Source organism: Lithobates pipiens, unplaced genomic scaffold, assembly GCF_037356315.1.
Source record: "Lithobates pipiens isolate NorthernLeopardFrog02 unplaced genomic scaffold, aLitPip1_a1.2 Scaffold_13, whole genome shotgun sequence".
In the NCBI taxonomy this organism is placed as follows: Eukaryota; Metazoa; Chordata; class Amphibia; order Anura; family Ranidae; genus Lithobates; species Lithobates pipiens.
Genome location: NW_027507718.1, coordinates 274,523,609 through 274,541,946, shown reverse-complemented (window position 1 = coordinate 274,541,946; position 18,338 = coordinate 274,523,609). Strand labels below are relative to the sequence as shown.

Below are 18,338 nucleotides of genomic sequence, written 5' to 3'. Positions count from 1 at the left end.
CAAACAAGATGGTGTGATGTAAGCATGAGTCACTGCAGCATCCGACTATGCTGGTCAGTGTGGAGTCTCTGCTTGCAATGAATAACTCACTTGAAAGTAGCAGCAGCATGCATGCTAACATCAGCATAGGGGGAGGCCAGACAAATCGTGACAACCCAGGGCAGGAAGTACATGAGACCATATAGTGTATGTTACTGGCTATTTCCGCTGCTCTAGGCTGTAAGGGAAGGATACCCACATGGCATGGGAACCGCCCCCCGCCCCAGCAGGCTGGACATGAGCAATAATTTGGGAGTCCTATGAACTGTTACTCACCCTGGTCTTTATGAACAGTGTCAGGAGTTTGTCTTAAATGCTCTTCTTTTATATCAGGTGGATAATCAACATTGCTCACATGAATCCTCCATCTTCACCTTCCCCAGCACTGATTAATATCATTGACTGATACAGTGCCTTGCGAAAGTATTCGGCCCCCTTGAACTTTTCAACCTTTTGCCACATTTCAGGCTTCAAACATAAAGATATAAAATTTAAATTTTTTGTGAAGAATCCCCAACAAGTGGGACACAATTGTGAAGTGGAACGAAATCTATTGGATATTTTAAACTTTTTTTAGCAAATAAAAAACTGAAAAGTGGTGCGTGCAAAATTATTCGGCCCCTTTACTTTCAGTGGAGCAAACTCACTCCAGAAGTTCAGCGAGGATCTCTGAATGATCCAATGTTGTCCTAAATGACTGATGGTGATAAATAGAATCCACCTGTGTGTAATCAAGTCTCTGTATAAATGCACCTGCTCTGTGATAGTCTCAGGGTTCTGTTGAAAGCGCAGAGAGCATCATGAAGACCAATGAACACACCAGGCAGGTCCGTAATACTGTTGTGGAGAAGTTTAAAGCCAGATTTGGATACAAAAAGATTTCCCAAGCTTTAAACATCCCAAGGAGCACTGTGCAAGCGATCATTTTGAAATGGAAGGAGTATCAGACCACTGCAAATCTACCAAGACCTGGCCATCCCTCTAAACTTTCAGCTCAGACAAGGAGAAGACTGATCAGAGATGCAGCCAAGAGGCCCATGATCACTCGGGATGAACTGCAGATAACTACAGCTGAGATGGGAGAGTCTGTCCATAGGACAACAATCAGTCGTACACTGCACAAATCTGGCCTTTATGGAAGAGTGGCAAGAAGAAAGCCATTTCTCAAAGATATCCATAAAAAGTCTCGTCTAAAGTTTGCCACAAGCCACCTGGGAGACACACCAAACATGTGGAAGAAGGTGCTCTGGTCAGATGAAACCAAAATCGAACTTTTTGCCCACAATGCAAAACGATATGTTTGGCGTAAAAGCAACAGAGCTCATCACCCTCAACACACCATCCCCACTGTCAAACATGGTGGTGGCAGCATCATGGTTTGGGCCTGCTTTTCTTCAGCAGGGACAGGGAAGATGGTTAAAATTGAGGGGAAGATGAATGCAGTTAAATACAGGACCATTCTGGATGAAAACCTGTTGGAGTCTGCAAAAGACCTGAAACTGGGACGGAGATTTATCTCCCAACAAGACAATGATCCCAAACATACAGCAAAATCTACAAAGGAATGGTTCACAAATAAACGTATCCAGGTGTTAGAATGGCCAAGTCAAAGTCCAGACCTGAATCCAATCGAGAATCTGTGGAAGGAGATGAAAACTGCTGTTCACAAACGCTCTCCATCCAACCTCACTGAGCTCGAGCTGTTTTGCAAGGAAGAATGGGCAAGAATTTTAGTCTCTCGATGTGCAAAACTGATAGAGACATACCCCAAGCGACTTGCAGCTGTAATCGCAGCAAAAGGTGGCTCTACAAAGTATTAAAGCAAGGGGGCCGAATAATTTTGCACGCCCCACTTTTCATTTTATTTTATTAGTTAAAAAAGTTTCAAAAATCCAATAAATTTCGTTCCACTTCACAATTGTGTCTCACTTGTTGGTGATTCTTCACAAAAAATTAAAATTTTATATCTTTATGTTTGAAGCCTGAAATGTGGCAAAAGGTTGAAAAGTTCAAGGGGGCCGAATACTTTCGCAAGGCACTGTACATCTGCCTCTAGAACCTGAAACATGGCCCTTCATAGCACCTTCATCTCCAGTACTGGTTGTCTAACCAACTCTATGAACCTTTCTAATTTGGACCCTGTATAGGTCACAGTATACAGAGTCATGATAACTAGAGGATCCTACTGAATTATTTCATTAGGACTATAGTGTTGAGTCCATTATGGGCCTTCCTGACTAGTGCTTAGGGTTGCCACCTCATCCATTTAAACCCAAACACATATGAATTGCACAGTTTCTGGGGCTAATTTAATGCAGATAAGACACCAAGTGAGTTTAATTACATACTTAATTAGCCACAGAGCCTGTGTAATTAATGTGTTTGGTTTTAATGGGATGAGATGGCAACTCTTCTAGTGCTGGTAGGTGTTTTCCACAGAGACCTTGGTTTGTTCAGTGCCCCATTCACCCTCAGTGGTTCTAAGGTGGGGTACTGAACTTATCAGGGCCCTGTTAAGGCAGGTTATGGCTGGTCCCTTTCAGGTGGGACACAGGTTAGTTCAGGGGTGGGTGTTATTCCATGTACCATGGGGGACTGCTATCCCCCTATTGGTAGTGTCCTGGGATTAGTTTGGGGAGGGATCATTTAGGGAGGTTTTTAGGTAGGGTGGGTGTGTGGGGGCTTTCTGTGTATATGATGCTGACCTTTTGTAATACTTTTACGTAATAAACATGTTTTTTAGAGGTAACTCCCTTGGGTGTGTATGTTTGTTTGTTTTTTGTTTTTGTTCATTACAATCATTTTGATCACACCCTGAGGCCTCAACATTAGTAGGCGAGTACCTCTTTATCATTTTATTTTCAGGGTTCCCATGACCATTTTTTGTTGAATTGGCAATAAAATAAGACATATAATACTCTTTGCTTCAATCAAATTTAACAAAATGTAATGAAAAATAACGTAATGTGTTAAAAAAATAAAAAAATTTGCCATTAAATTGGGGTACCACAACTTTTTTGTTTACACTTCAGCTGTCAGCAATGGTACAAAGCATTGAAAAGTTATTTTTACAAATAAAATACATTTTTATTTTGCGCTTTTTGTAATGTTAAAGGTGTAAAAATATGAATGAACAAAGCAAACAAAAAAAGTTTTAATTAATAGTTTATAACAGAAGTAAATGAAAAAAAAATTGTCAGGAAAATAAATGGAGGAGAATAAGGAGTTAACAAGGCTGATTAGCGTAAATTAAGGGTTAATAAGGGGTTAAACAGAGGAACAATTTCATACTTTTTTTTTTTTTTTTTTTAATTAATACATTTTTTATACTTGGCAAGGTTGCTTTAAACTGACTTAATTTGCAGACCAAAGTTCATCCCTTTGATCTGTAAATTAATAAACAGAAATATACAATGTTTCTTTCTATCTGTCTTTCAGCTGAGCAATGTTGATAAACATTGGCAGCTGCTTTTTATTTTATTTTTTGACAGCTGTGAGCAAGGGAACTGCTCTGCCCTTGTTACATAATCATGGAAATGCAGGCTTAAGATCGTGTGGATTTCAAATCAAGATCGCAATCTTTTAACGATTAATCGTGCAGCTCTAGACTTGGTGATCAATCACTCCAGACATGGAAAAAAAAAATGTGAATGACGGTGAATGCCAAATTTCTCACCCAACGCAAATTTTTAAGGTACACCAAGTTTCGATTTATTTATTTATTTATTTATTTATTTTTTAAGTGACATTTGTCACATTTTATTGATGCCATCCTTCTTTTTTTATTTTATTTATTTTTTACTTGGACTTTGTTAATTTGTTAGATAAAAAGAGTGCCCCCCCCCCCCACCTCTTTTGATTTCTTCCATGTTATTCAAGTAGGTATCCACTTCACAAAGGTTGCCTACCCCAGGGATATGTTTAAGCTCAAATCCAAATGTAAGAAAATTAAAAAATGACCACGCTAAACAAAACAACCTAAATAAAAAATATGGTCAAGCAGCTATGAAAATTGTGAGATATACACAAATACAGATAAAAGGATTTAGCGCTGTCACATCAAATCCAAGTGTGTGTGTGTGTGTGTGTGTGTTTGTTTATTTTTGTTTTGACAAATGTTAGGTACAGAGCTGTAGATGATCTTCCTTTTTTTTTTTTTTTTTTTTTTTTTTTTTTTTTGGGGGGGGTGGGGGTTCAGCTCACAGCTGAGCTGCGTTTTTTTTACCTCCCCCAACTGCTCCTCCTGAAAGTGGAGTTCCACCCACATTTTTCACTCCCTACCATGCAGAGAATGTGCATCCTTAAAATGAATTGGCAATTTTTTTTTTTCTGTTCACTCACCTGATTTATGTCTAGATTTAATTTCACCTCCTCCTCTAAGGGGCTGTGCGTCATTTCCAGTTTTGCATTGGCTCCTGGGAGATCTTGGTCAGCTTGGCATGGCATGGCCCAAGTAACATTTAACATTGGTATCTATGGAAAATCTTGGTCAGCTTGGCATGGTAAAGATTTTCCAAAATGCCAAGCTGACCAAAATGTCACCGCACTGCACATGCTCAAGATTGGCAGGTGCATGTTGGGTTGCCGGAATCTGGAAAGGACACTGTGGCTTCAGATGCCCACACTGGAGATGTCTGCCCTGTGCAGAAACTTCATAAAGTAAGAAAACAATGCTTGCAGAGATAGAAAACTAGGCATAGTTTACAGCATACCTTTGTTACTTTGTATGAGTATTCTAGGGGTATTTTTATCTTAAAAGTCATATTGCTGCCGGAACTCCGCTTTAAGCTGCAAACACAGCAGATGGGAGGCAAAGGTTATACAGGCTGTTACATTTGGCAGGTGGTAGCTCCCGTCAAATGTGACTCATTCACCATGTGGTTGTGGTGCAGGTATTTAGAGGTTAAAACAGGCAGTGAGGAGGAAAGATTCATTTTCCCCCACAGATGCATTACCCTAAACAGAATAAAGATGGAGAGCTAACACTTTGCTGTGCCTTCTTTCAAGATGAACTTCATTAAAACAGTTGCAAATGACAAAGCAGTGGGCTCTGATGAAAACGGACATGCATTCTGTTTTCATCCGATCCCTCCATAGGAATCAGCGGCGTTCTGACAGGCCCTTCCCCGCCCAGTGAGCAGAGACGGCCCTGTCATCCACTGGCTCAGCGGAGATCGCCTGCTGAGCTGGTGGACTCCGCTGAGCGGATCCGCCTCGTGTGAATGAGGCCTAAGACTGGTTATACATGGATTGTTTTTTTGTTTTGTTTTTTTCGATAAGCCAGTGGGCTGATTAAAAGAACAGATTTCCCCATCCACAAAAACGAGGTGAATGTAGAAATCCTCCCTGCTGTATTATTGTATTCTAAAGCTGGCCATATAGATAGAAATTCGATGCCCTGTCAGATTTACCCATTTGACCAACGCCGCAGGCTATAGTGGGCACTGCTAATCAGTGTATTTATCATTCAACCCACTGGTTTAATGGGGGGAAAAAAAGACTCATCGATGGCCAGCTTAACAGTGAGATGCCACTGCTCTCATAATACACTGATCAGATGAAAATTTTCCAACATTCCCTTTAGATAAAAGTGGATCGTTAGATCAATGTCTGTCATGAAACGTCCCTGGAACTGCAAGCCTGCGAACAAAAGTGCTACCACATGAAGGTTTGCCCCCACCCATGTCTCGGGTGGGGGGTCGCCTTCTGGAGTTTGCAGCCGATGGTCCTCTCGACTATCTGACCAATGGGCCTGTGATCTGATTTCCTTAGGCTATAAGAGTTTCTCTCCTGAGTCGCTATATACACTGCATACATATTATGGTCCTTGTGCCCACAAAATCTACCTAATTACTTTACCACCACTGACCGCCTCACAGATGCAAATAAACCTCAGGACAAAGAATCGTCGTAGCAGGAGGCCTACGTGCGCCGGGCGGGTTAGGGCAAGATCCACCCAGGAGATTGTAAAAATGTCCATGGTTGCCATAACTTGTCCAAGCAGGGAACACCATGATAAAACAAGAAAGAGGGAAGACCAAAATTTAAATATATATGGAAATATTAAATCAAAGGCCTATATACATTGAACTATACATCAGAACACATCACAACCAATTGCAGGAAAGTAGCATGTTTATGGGTGGACTGTTCCAGGAAGCCACAAAAAGCGGTCCTCCCACACAGCCCACACATTCAAATGTCATAAGTTGCCACCCAATAAGGGTGTCCAGGGGAATATAAATCCTCTCCAGGCAGAGGTGACGGTGGGCACGTGTCCTCTATTCCTTCTCGCATCCACCAGAGGAAAAGCCCTCAAGAAAGGGTTGGAAACTTATAATTGTTCATTGAGTACGGGGGTGGAGAGGTGGCCCCAAGGTCCGCAATCCAGCGTGCTTCCTGCTGAAGGAGGACCTTGTTCCAATCCCCACCCCTCGGGCTCAGATGCACTCTATCCAGAATTAAAAACTGAATCCTAGGAAACGTACCCTGATGCTTATCAATGACATGTCTGCCAAGGGGGAGCTCCGGATTGGCCATTTTCAAAAGTTACATGTCTGGATGCTCTCTTATAGAATTTCAGTTTTAGTTTTGCCTGCATAAAACTGTTGGCACTGACATGTCAAGAGGTACATCACCCCTTCGGTTTTACAATTGAAGAAATTATAAAGTTTGTATAACCGCCCATTGGGGAGCACTGTATCCTGCCTGATGTTAATGTATTTGCATATAGGACACCCGCCACATTTGAATGTGCCCATTCTTTTGCAGGGGTCCTTCAGGAATTTGCTTACAAACTCACTGAACCAAATGGTCCTGCAGTGAGGCTCCCCGTCGATATGTAATTGCTGGGCTCTGTGGTGTATATAGGGGCTCAGCAAAGGGTCTGTGCGCAAAAGGTGCCAAAACCTGCCAATCATTTTCCTGTCTGCTTTGTGTTGGTTACTATATTTGGTGATCAATCTAATGATCTGAAGGTCATTAGTCTTTTTCTTTTTGTCAAACAGCAACTCCCCATCTCATATGTCCATTGCCACATTTAAAGGCCTTTTTTAAACAGATATGAGAGTAACCTCTCAACAAAAGCCTATCCCTCAAGGCACCAACCTCTTGTATAAAATAATCTTGACTAGAACAATTCTGTTTGAGCCTAAGGTATTGGCTATACAGAATTGAGTGTAGGAGGGACTGGGGGTGTGAACTGGAGGCATGCAGTATTGTATTTCCCGCTGTTGGTTTATGATAGAGTCCACTTGAGAGACTCTCATCATCATTTTTGGTTATGGTGACATCCAAAAAGGTGATGCTGGTTTCACTGTAAGTTACAGTGAATTTTAAATTGAATTCATTTTAATTCATCACGGAAATGCATTCCTCCATTTCACACACAGAGCCCTCCCACAACAGCAGGCCATCATGTAATGGAACCAAGCCGCTACATGATGAGTATGGGACTTAGATGATTCGTCGGCCAAAAAAGACTGCTCCCACTCCCCCCAGATACAGGTTGGCGTACAATGGGGCACAAGATGTCCCCATCGCCACCCCCTGCACCTGGAGGAAGTGGGAGCCGTCAAAGGAAAATACACTATGGAAGAGTATAAATTCCAAGGCCATAATGATGAATTCCTGCATTTTCTTGTCATCTCTGTGTAATCACATGTGTAATGGCCGCTAGTCCCAAATGATGAGCGATGGAGCTATATAAAGCTTCTATATCTATGGCAACCAATAAAGCTTGCTGAGATATATGAAGACCTTCCAAGTTCTATAGGAGATGTATAGTATCTAGCACATAAGACGCCAAGCTAATGACAAACGGTCTCAAGTATGTATCCAAATACAAGCTTACATTTTCCATAATTGCACCATTGCCAGATATTATTAGCCTCCCCGGCGGTGACAATAGGTCCTTGTGGACCTTGGGTAGAAAGTAGAATGTGGGAATCCTTGGGTATTTTGTATGCAAGAATTCCCAGGTATCTTGGTCCACGGTTCCTTGAGAAAAAGCATCATCGATCAATGCATAAAACTTGACTTCAAACCTAAAAATGCTCACTCTCAAGATCGGTTTGTACCAGTCTTGATTTGATAGAATTTTATTACACATCATTTTTATACTGATCGTTAGACATTATCACAATGTTACCCCTTTTATCAAAGAGTTAATTGTAAGGGAGTAACATTTCTTTAGATTATCGAGAGCGAGTTGTTTCCGGTTGAGTCAGATTTCCCGGTAACTTATGTGTTTTAAGTTTTTTTAATTTCTGCTGTTACCGAGGTAACAAAAGCCGCAAGGTTCGGGTTGGTGTTCAAAGAAGAAAATTTCTCAGACTTATTCTTCAATTTAACTGACTGGGGTGGTGGAACCTCTGTAATGACATGTTCTTGCAAGAGTGCATCAAGATCTAAGGTGTCGATTAGGTCTGATGAATCCTGCTCGTTCAGTAGGGACATCAGGTCATCGAGATCCTTATGTTGTGTAATACTCTTTCTCCCTATTCTTAGAGACTTTTAAAAAGCACTTTCCTTGCAAATGGATTCACATCCTTGATTACCTCGAAGGCATCAAGGTTTGAATCCGGGCAAAAGCTCAACCCCTTGGATAACAATGTATTTTCCTCGGTAGAGAATACATAGCCAGAAAGATTGATAATATCCAAGCTATTTGTGTCTGTTTAAATATCAAACGGTACAGTTTCTATACTGCTGGGGTCAGTGTTGCGTCCTGTGGAAAAAACCAACCTTCCACCACTCGACTAGTGGAAATACGATTTACTAGCTTGTGCGGACAATCCATCCCTGTGTTGAGAAAGAATAAGACCTTCACCTGTAGTGCCAGAGGAGCGAGTAGAAATGTCACCCTGTGTATCAGTCTTAGTATAGTTACCCCAGATACAGAAGGAGTAGGGGAAGAAGCAGTGTCCATATTTTGTTTCTTCTGTGCAGTAGAATCATCGCTAGATAATGGGCGCTTCTGTTTCTTCTGTCTATTCCTGCTACGGTTATGGGAAGAGGAAGAAACAGAGGAGTTAATGGATGAATTAGAGCCCCTCTCAGCTAGAGACTTGGTCAGTCCCTTAGCTCTAAATCCTGAGGGATGCTATGCAGCTAGGTTGCAAAAATGTTTCACGTATGTGGTATCCCCATACTTAGGAGGAATAGCAGAGTGTGTTTTGGGGTGTATTTCTAAGTATGCCCACGCTGTGTGTGAAAAATACCTTATTATTTAATTGACAGCTGTGTGTAAAATAGATTTTCTTTCTTATTTTTCAAAAACATGTGGCAAAAATGTGATCTTCAAAAGACTAAGTGTGCCTCTAATTAAATATGTTGGAGGGTCCACTTTGCAAAATTTTCTGGCACTTCAGGACCTCAGGAAATCGGATCCAACATTTATGCCCTGTGAAAGCCTGAAGGTGCTCATTGGATTTTGGGCCACTTTGCATCTGGGCAGTGAAAAATATTTACACATGTGGTATCCCTACTAGGGAGAAGTAGAAGAATGTGTATTGATGTGTCATTTTAAGTATGCCTATGCCATGTGTGAGAAATAGTTTGTTAAATTGACAACACTGTGAAATAAAATCAACTATATACTGTATATCAAAAAAATAAATATATGTGAAGAAACTGGCTTTTACTGCAGCCAGAAATTGAAATTTTGGATTTGGCAGTCCAGAGCACCTACCACCATTTTTCTGCATATTAGTTCCTATGTTTGAATTTCTTCAAAAGAAGTTGGAGATTTGGTCAGGGTCAATGGTGTCCTTAATGCTGTCCTCAATGCTGCGGTGTGTGTGTTTTATGTATGTGTATATATAAATATTATTACATTTCTTTTTACATATATTATCATTTTTTTTTTCTTTTAATGTTGCACTATTTTTTTGTCTACCATTGCTTAAACAAATTTTAATTTTAAATTGGCTAAATACATTCCTGTTAAATCAAAGCAGGTGTGTAAAAATTAACAATTAGGCCGCGTACACACGCGGGGACTGTTCGCCCAACTTTGTCCGTCAAACAGTTTCGGCAAACAGTCCGCTCAAAATTAGCATGGACGGACATGGCCACACACGACGAACGAACAGTTTGCTGAAACCGTGCGCGATGACGTGAATGGCACGTACGACGGGACGAAAAATACGACGTCCTATACACTGCATTATAACTTTCGGCGTGTAAATCCTTTCTGAGCATGCGCGGAACTTAGTTTGACGAACAAGCCTACACACGAGGGGACTGTTCGCTGAAACAAAGTTTCAGGGGACAGTTTTTCGGAATTTCCGAAAAACCTTGTTCAGCGGACTGTTCGCTGAAACTGTCCGCTGAAAGCCCACACACGAGCGGACTGTTTGCCGAAACACTGTTCAGCGGACAAAGTTGGGCGAACAGTCCCCGCGTGTGTACGCGGCCTTAGTTTTCTTTAGAAAGCAGTCACAATCGGAGTAGAAATGCTTTCTGTTTGGATCTCTCAGCACAGGTCTGATATCATTCCTGCTATTCAACACCTCCAATATTCAGAAACACAAGGTAAAGATTGAATTGTGAGGTATATTAATAAGCTCTTACTACTTTATAGCTGCGATTTTTACAAAATGTTTGGAGCTTAATGGCATAGGGTTAGTCTAGTAAGTGCGAGAGAGGTGAGCCTTAATGTAACCCTTTTCAAAATACCATGAAACCTTTTATATATTTGAAGTTGAAATTTTGAAAAAAAAAAAAATACTTGGCAACAACATGGATAGAGGACAGCCAGAATTTTCATGAGGACGCTAGGTGGAGAACAGACAAAAATTTGGTTATGGGATCCAATTTCCAGTAAGTAACATTACCTGTGGAGTCTACCCAAGACAAATATTTGCAAAACGTTATAAATTTCATTATGTTCAACTGGATGTGTTTTCTTTCCCTACAGGAGAATCTGAAATGGAAGAGATCCTACCTCATCCTGGCTCTTTCCATATTTGCAGTGTTCGGAAGCCTGTCCTTTGGTTTTCCTGGGTCAGGAGGACTGTGTACACTAGTGATGGCTTTTCTTGCAGGCATGAGATGGTCTGGAGAAAAGGTATTATTAGAACAGAACATTCTGTCAGATCACTAGGAAACCTATGACCCTTTTGGAAAGAACAAGGAGGGGGCCATACAAACAACACTTAAATAATTTAGATTTACAGATGTATCAATAAGTAGTAGTTATAATGTGTTCTTGTCAGTATCTTAATTTCCCACCAAATGTTCTAGCTCCATATAAACTTTGACAAGTGCTTGTGCACAAGACTAGTTATTATTTTGCTTAGCTGGGAGCAAATTCAACAATTAGAAATTAGTTCATTCCCATTGGAATTGACAACATTTTTCTAACCTTCTCTTTTTTTATTTATATTTTTTTGCTTGGTCTGGTTGAAACAAATTATTGTATTGTCCCCTCTAACTCGTAGATAATCAAACATTCTGAATCGACAATTTTCTAAACGTTTTACCAGTGTAAGCTCAGCCTAATTTCTGCTTTCAATAAGGCAGCTTATTTATTTGCCGGTGTAGTTTAATAAATTGTCCTTATGACTGTCTATTGATATAACTTAATATGTGACTTTTTTAAGTGCGATTAATTATTGTGTGGAAAACATCTAACTTTTCTTTCTTTATTTATAAATAGACTGTGGTTGAAGATGTAGTAGCTATTGGATGGGATATTTTCCAACCACTGCTGTTTAGCTTGATTGGATCAGAAATACAAATTGCCTCCTTGAGACCTGAGACTGTTGGTAAGTGTAGAAAGTAGCAGTATAGAGTTGTGTTCTAAAGCTGTTATGCCGTATATTCCATCTTTAACAAAGGACTTTGTAGAGGGTGGCCCAATACCTCCCCTCGTTTGCAAGGCTTGGGCAAGTATTGGGAGCTGTAGGGTTACCCTGAGAGGCATGGGACAAGCACATATACAGTGAGGGGAAAAAGTATTTTGATCCCATGCTGATTTTGTACGTTTTCCCACTGACAAAGAAATGATCAATCTATAATTTTAATGTTAGGTTTATTTTAACAGTGAGAGACAGAATAACAAAAACAAGATCCAGAAAAACGCATTTCGAAAAAGTTATAAATTGATTTGCATTTTAATGCGTGAAATAGGTATTTGATCCTCTATCAATTAGCAAGATTTATGGCTCCCAGGTGTCTTCTATACAGGTTATGAGCTGAGATTAGGAGCACTCGCTTAAAGGGAGTACGTCTAATCTCAGCTTGTTACCTGTATAAAAGAAACCTGTCCACAGAAGCAATCAATCAGATTCCAATTTTTCCACCATGGCCAAGACCAAAGAGATGTCCAAGGATGTCAAGGACAAGATTGTAGACCCACACAAGGCTGAAATGGGCTACAAGACCATTGCAAATCAGCTTGGTGAGAGGGTGACAACAGTTGGTGCGAGTATTCGCAAATGCAAGAAACACAAAATAACTGTCAATCTCCCTCAGTCTAGGGCTCCAAACAAGAGTTCACTTCGCGGAGTTTCAATGATCATAAGAACAATGAGGAATCAGCCCAGAACTACACGAGAGAATCTTGTCAATGATCTCAAGGCACCTGGGACCATAGACACCAAGAAAACTATTGGTAACAGACTAGGCTGTAAAAGACTCAAGACCTGTAGCACCCGCAAGGTCCCCCTGCTCAAGAAAGCACATGTACAGGCCCGTCGGATGTTTGCTAATGAACATCTGTATGATTCAGAGAGTAACTGGGTGAAAGTGTTGTGGTCAGATCAGACCAAAATCATGTCATGAGACCAACAAAAAAAAAGCTGTGTTTGGAGGAGGAGGAGGAATGCTGCCTATGACCTGAGGAACACCATCCCCACTGTCAAACATAGAGGTAGAAACCTTATGCTTTGGAGGTGTTTCTTTGCTAAGGGAACAGGACAACTTCACCGCATCAAAGGGACGATGGCCGGGGACCATGTACAGTCAAATCTTGGGTGAGAACCTCCTTCCCTCAGCCAGGGCATTGATAATGGGTCGTGGATGGGTATTCCAGCATGACAATGACCCAAAACACATGGCCAAGGCAACAAAGGAGTGGCTGAAGAATAAGCACACTAAGGTCCTGGAGTGGCCTAGCCAGTCAGCAGACCTTAATCACATAGAAAATATGTGGAGGGAGCTGAAGGTTTGAGTTACCAAACATCCGCCTTGAATCCTTAATGACTTGGAGAGGATCTGCAAAGAGGAGTGGGACAAAATCCTTCCTGTGATGTGTGCAAACCTGGTGGCCAATATGAGAAACGCCTGACCTCTGTGATTGCCAATAAGAATTTTTGCCACCAAGTACTAAGTCATGTTTTGCGAAGGGGTCAAATACTTATTTCACTCATTAAAATGCAAATCAATTTATAATTTTTTGAAATGCTTTCTTTCTTGATTTTTTTTTTTTTTTTTTTTGTTCTGTCTCTCTCTGTTAAAATAAACCTACCATTAAAATTATAGACAAATTATTTCTTCGTCAGTGGGTAAATGTACAAAATCAGCAAGGGAACAAATACTTTTTTCCCTCATTATAGTTTTGAATGTGATCTAGCAACTCTTTCCCTCTCTTCCTATTCAGTCAGTCTAGATTACAATGAAAACCTTAATCAGCATGGATAGATATCTCCACATGTCATACGTCTCAAAAGATTGGCTTGTATATGACCACCCTAAATCATATTTTCTGTAGTAGTAGATCTCTTTTTTAAATATAATCTGTCTAACTTTACAACTGAATGTAAACTGGATATGAAAGGAAGCCTTCAACACCTTCCCACCAGCCCATAGTACAATGACAGCCAGACAGACTGTCATGTGATGTCTTTCCAGAACGCTGGGCCACGCAATAGTGCGATCTGGCACTTGCTGTGTCCACCTGACACAGTTGATGACTGATCACTTTACCAGTACAATGTAATCGCTGTGACCAATCACAGCAGATCACATGACAATTGTTAACCATGGATAGCTTCCTTTCATGCCATCCATTGTATACAATTGTGTTGCTAGCTGTGATTGGTCACAGTGATGACATGATACAGACAGGGTCAGTCACAGCCCATCTGTACCATGTGATTAGCTTTGGCCAGTCACAGCTAATTACAACAAAAAATACCTGAATGAACCAGTTTCACCCGGTAAAAATGGTTGCTTACACCAGTGAAATTCACTAATATATATTTTATATTTATATATCTCACAAAAGTGAGTACACCCCTCACATTTTTATAAATATTTTATTATATCTTTTTATCTTTTCATGTGACAACACTGAAGAAAATACACTTTGCTGTAAAGTAGTGAGTGTACAGCTTGTACACAGTAACAGTGTAAATTTGCTTTCCCCTCAAAAGAACTCAACACACAGCCATAAATGTCTAAAGTGCTGGCAACAAACGTGAGTAGACCCCTAGGTGAAAATGTCTAAATTGGGCCCAATTGGCCATTTTCCCTCTCCGGTGTCATGTGACTCATTAGTGTTACAAGGTCTCAGTTGTGAATGGGGAGCAGGCGTGTTAAATTTGGTGTTATCGCTCTCTCTCTCTCATACTGGTCACTGGAAGTTCAACATGGCACCTCATCGCAAATAACTCTCTGAGGATCTGAAAAAAGTAATTGTTGCTCAACAGAAAGATAGCCTATGCTATAAGAAGATTGCCAAGACCCTGAAACTGAGCTGTAGCACGGTGGCCAAGACAATACAGTGATTTAACAGGACAGGTTACACTCAGAACAGGCCTCGCCATGGTCGACCAAAGAAGTTGATCAGCGTCATATCCAGAGGTTGTCTTTGGGAAATAGACGTGCGAGTGCTGCCAGCATTGCTGCAGAGGTTGCAGGGGTGGGGTGGTCAGTCTGTCAGTGCTTACATCATATGCTGCACACTGCATCAAATTGGTCTGCATGGCTGTCATCCCTGAAGGAATCCTCTTCTAAAGATAATGCACAAGAGAGCCCGCAAACAGTTTGCTGAAGACAAGCAGACTAAGGACATGGATTACTGGAACCATGTCATGTGGTCTGATAAGACCAAGATAAACCTGTTTGGTTCAGATGGTGACAAGCGTGTGTGAAGCCAACCAGGTGAGAACAAAGACAAGTGTGTCTTTTCTTCAGTCAAGCATGGTGGTGGGAGTGCCATGGTCTGGGGCTGCATGAGTGCTGTCCGCAATAGGAAGCTACAATCCATTGAGGGAACCATGAATTCCAACATGTACTGTGGAATACTGAAGCAGAGCATGATCCCCTCCCTTCAGTGACTGGGCCACAGGGCAGTATTCCAACATAACGACCCCACACACACCTCCAAAGCTACCACTGCCTTGCTAAAGAAGCTGAGGGTGAAGGTGATGGACTGGCCAAGCATGTCTTCAGACCTAAATCCTATTGAGCATCTGTGGGGCATCCGCAAATGGAAGGTGAAGGAGCACAAAGTCTCTAACATCCACCAGCTCCATGATGTCATCGTGGAGGAGTGGAAGTGGACTCCAGTGGCAACCTGTTAAGCTCTGGTGAACTCCATGCCCAAGAGGGTTAAGACAGTGCTGGAAAATAATGGTGGCCACACAAAATATTTGATACTTTTGGGCCCAATTTTTACATTTTCACTTTGGGGTGCACTAACTTTTGTTGCCAGTGGTTTAGACATTAATGGCTGTGTGTTGAGTTATTTTGAGGTGGTAGCAAATTTACACTGTTATACAAGCTGTACACTCACTACTTTACATTGTAGCAAAGTGTAATTTCTTCAGTGTTGTCACATAAAAAGATATAATATAATATTCACAAAAATGTGAAGGGTGTACTCACTTTTGTGAGATATTGTGTATGTGTGTATAGATCTAGATAGATATTTTTACATACTGTCACCATTCAGTGTCCCTGATTACCACCACACCAGTTATATGATAACGCTGTACTGGACTGGTGACAGTATGTAAAAAAAAATAAAAAAATTATATATATATATATATTATATTATACATTTTTTTTTTTTTTTTTATTTCTTCATTTTCCAAATGATTGTGACCAAAAAATTGCAACTTAAAAAAAAAACCTCACCATACTTCTTATTAAATGCCTTGGACTGTCTACTTTACAAAAAGGGGGTATTTGTACTAGCCTGGCATTTTCAGGCCTCAAGAAAAGAGATGTGTCAGTACATCAGGATTGACACATTTTCAGATATATACCTTTTTTATATACCATAGTTTGTGGACTCTAGAACCTTCCTACAGACTAAATATACACTCATCGGCCACTTTGTTAGGTACACCTGTTCAATTGCTTGGTAACACAAATTGCTAATCTGCCAATCACATGGCAGCAACTCAGTGGATTTAGGCATCTAGACGAGCTGAAGACAACTTGCTGAAATTCAAACCAAGCATTAGAATGGGAAAGAAAGGGTATTTAAGTGGCTTTGAACGTGGCATGATTATTGGTGCCAGATGGGTTGGTATGAGTATTTTAAAAACTGCTGATCTACTGGGATTTTCATGCACAACCATCTAGGGTTTTTCAGAAAATAGTCCAAAAAAAATATATATATATATATAATAAATATCCCAAAAAACTAATTTCTTCATCAGTTTAGGCCAATATGTATTCTTCTAGATATTTTTGGTAACAAATGTATATTGATTAGTTTGCGCAAAAGCTATAGACAAAAAGAGGAGATATATTTATAGCATTTTGATTATTTATTTATTTATTTATTTTTACTAGTAATGGCGATAATCAGCATTTTTTTTTTTTTTTTTTTTGCGGGACTGTGACATTGTGGCAGACAGACTTTTGACACTTTTTTGGGACCAGTGACATTTACACAGTGATCAGTGCTAAAAATAGCCACTGATTACTCTATAAATGTCACTGGCAGGGAAGGGGTTAACACTAGGGGGTGATCAAGGGTTTAAGTGTCCCCTAGGGAGGTGTTTCTAACTGTGGGGGGAGTGGACTGCCTAAGAGTAGAGAGAGATTGCTGCTCAGGTGTTTCATCAGATTAGACGACCCATCATAATGTGTAACAGAAGTGACCTTCTGTTGCCACCATCTTGCTACACGATGCACTCCTCTACAATAAGGATACACTGAGAAGGGGGGAGGCGGACATTTTTGTTATACCCACCGGAGTTTTGCATTTTACCCTTATTTTTAACAGTAAAGTGAGTTTATATAGTGAAATACAGTACTTAGAACTCTGTCTGAATGTTTAGATGTTTAATTTTAAAAGCGGCAATCTTCTGTCAGATTAGCAAACCTGTGAGATGAGCAGGCTTGCTGCTGCTTTTAAAATTCGACATCTAACCAGTCAGGCGGAGTTCTAACTACTGTATTTCACTATATAAATTCACTGTACTGTTAAAAATAAGTGTAAAATGCAAAACTCCGGTGGGTGTAACAAGATGTTCACTTTCCCCCTTCTCACTGTATCCTTACTGTCGAGGAGTGCGGGGTGTAGCAAGATGGTGGCGACGAAATGTCACATTCTGAAGGGTTGCCGAATCTGACGAAACGCCAGAACACTAGGAACAGCAGATCGCTCTACTTCCCTGACAGAATGGGGAACCGCCCCCGCCCCCCCCCCCCCCCATAGCCCTTAAAGCTGCCACGGTACGATATGGAGATTCACGCAGGGGTGCCAACCTACCGCCATATAACAACGGCTCCTGCTCGGCAAGGTGTTAAAGATCACTTTTTAACCAGCAATTGTCCATGAGACAGGTTATACCTTTCTGTGTGTGTGTGTGTGTGTGTGTGTGTATATATTTATATTACACAGTGCATCTGGAAAGTATTCACTGCGCTTCACTTTTCCACATTTAGTTATGTTACAGCCTTATTCCAAAATGGATTAAATTGATTTTTTTCCTCAAAATTATACAAGCATACCCCATAATGACAACGAAATGAAAGAAGTTTGTTTTGAAATCTTTGTAAATTTATTTAAAAAAAACAAACCCATGTACATGAGTATGATGCTACAAGCTTGGCACACCTATTTTTCGGAAGTGTCTCCTATTCTTCTTTGCAGGACCTCTCAAGCTCCATCAGGTTGGATGGGGAGCATCTGTGCTCAGCCATTTCCAGATCTCTCCAGAGGTGTTCAATCGGGTTTAAGTCTGCCACTCAATGACATTCACAGAGTTGTCCCTTAGCTACTTTATCTTCCCTGTGTGCTTAGGGTTCTTGTCCTGTTGGAAGATGAACCTTTGCCCCAGTCTGAGGTCTAGAATGCTCTGGAGCAGGTTTTCATTAAGGATGTCTCA

At 40.7% G+C, this 18,338-nt stretch overlaps 1 protein-coding gene across 2 annotated transcripts in view; it reads left to right on the top strand.

The window, feature by feature from the left end:
• The window catches only part of LOC143974873 (sodium/hydrogen exchanger 9B2-like), an 82,801-nt gene that overhangs the window by 49,775 nt on the left and 14,688 nt on the right, over positions 1–18,338 (top strand). For both annotated transcript variants that reach the window (XM_077476650.1, XM_077476649.1), the window contains exons 9-10: positions 10,961–11,110; positions 11,702–11,810. In XM_077476650.1, the coding sequence (XP_077332776.1) occupies positions 10,961–11,110; positions 11,702–11,810 (259 nt within the window). The remainder of the gene's footprint in view (positions 1–10,960; positions 11,111–11,701; positions 11,811–18,338) is intronic.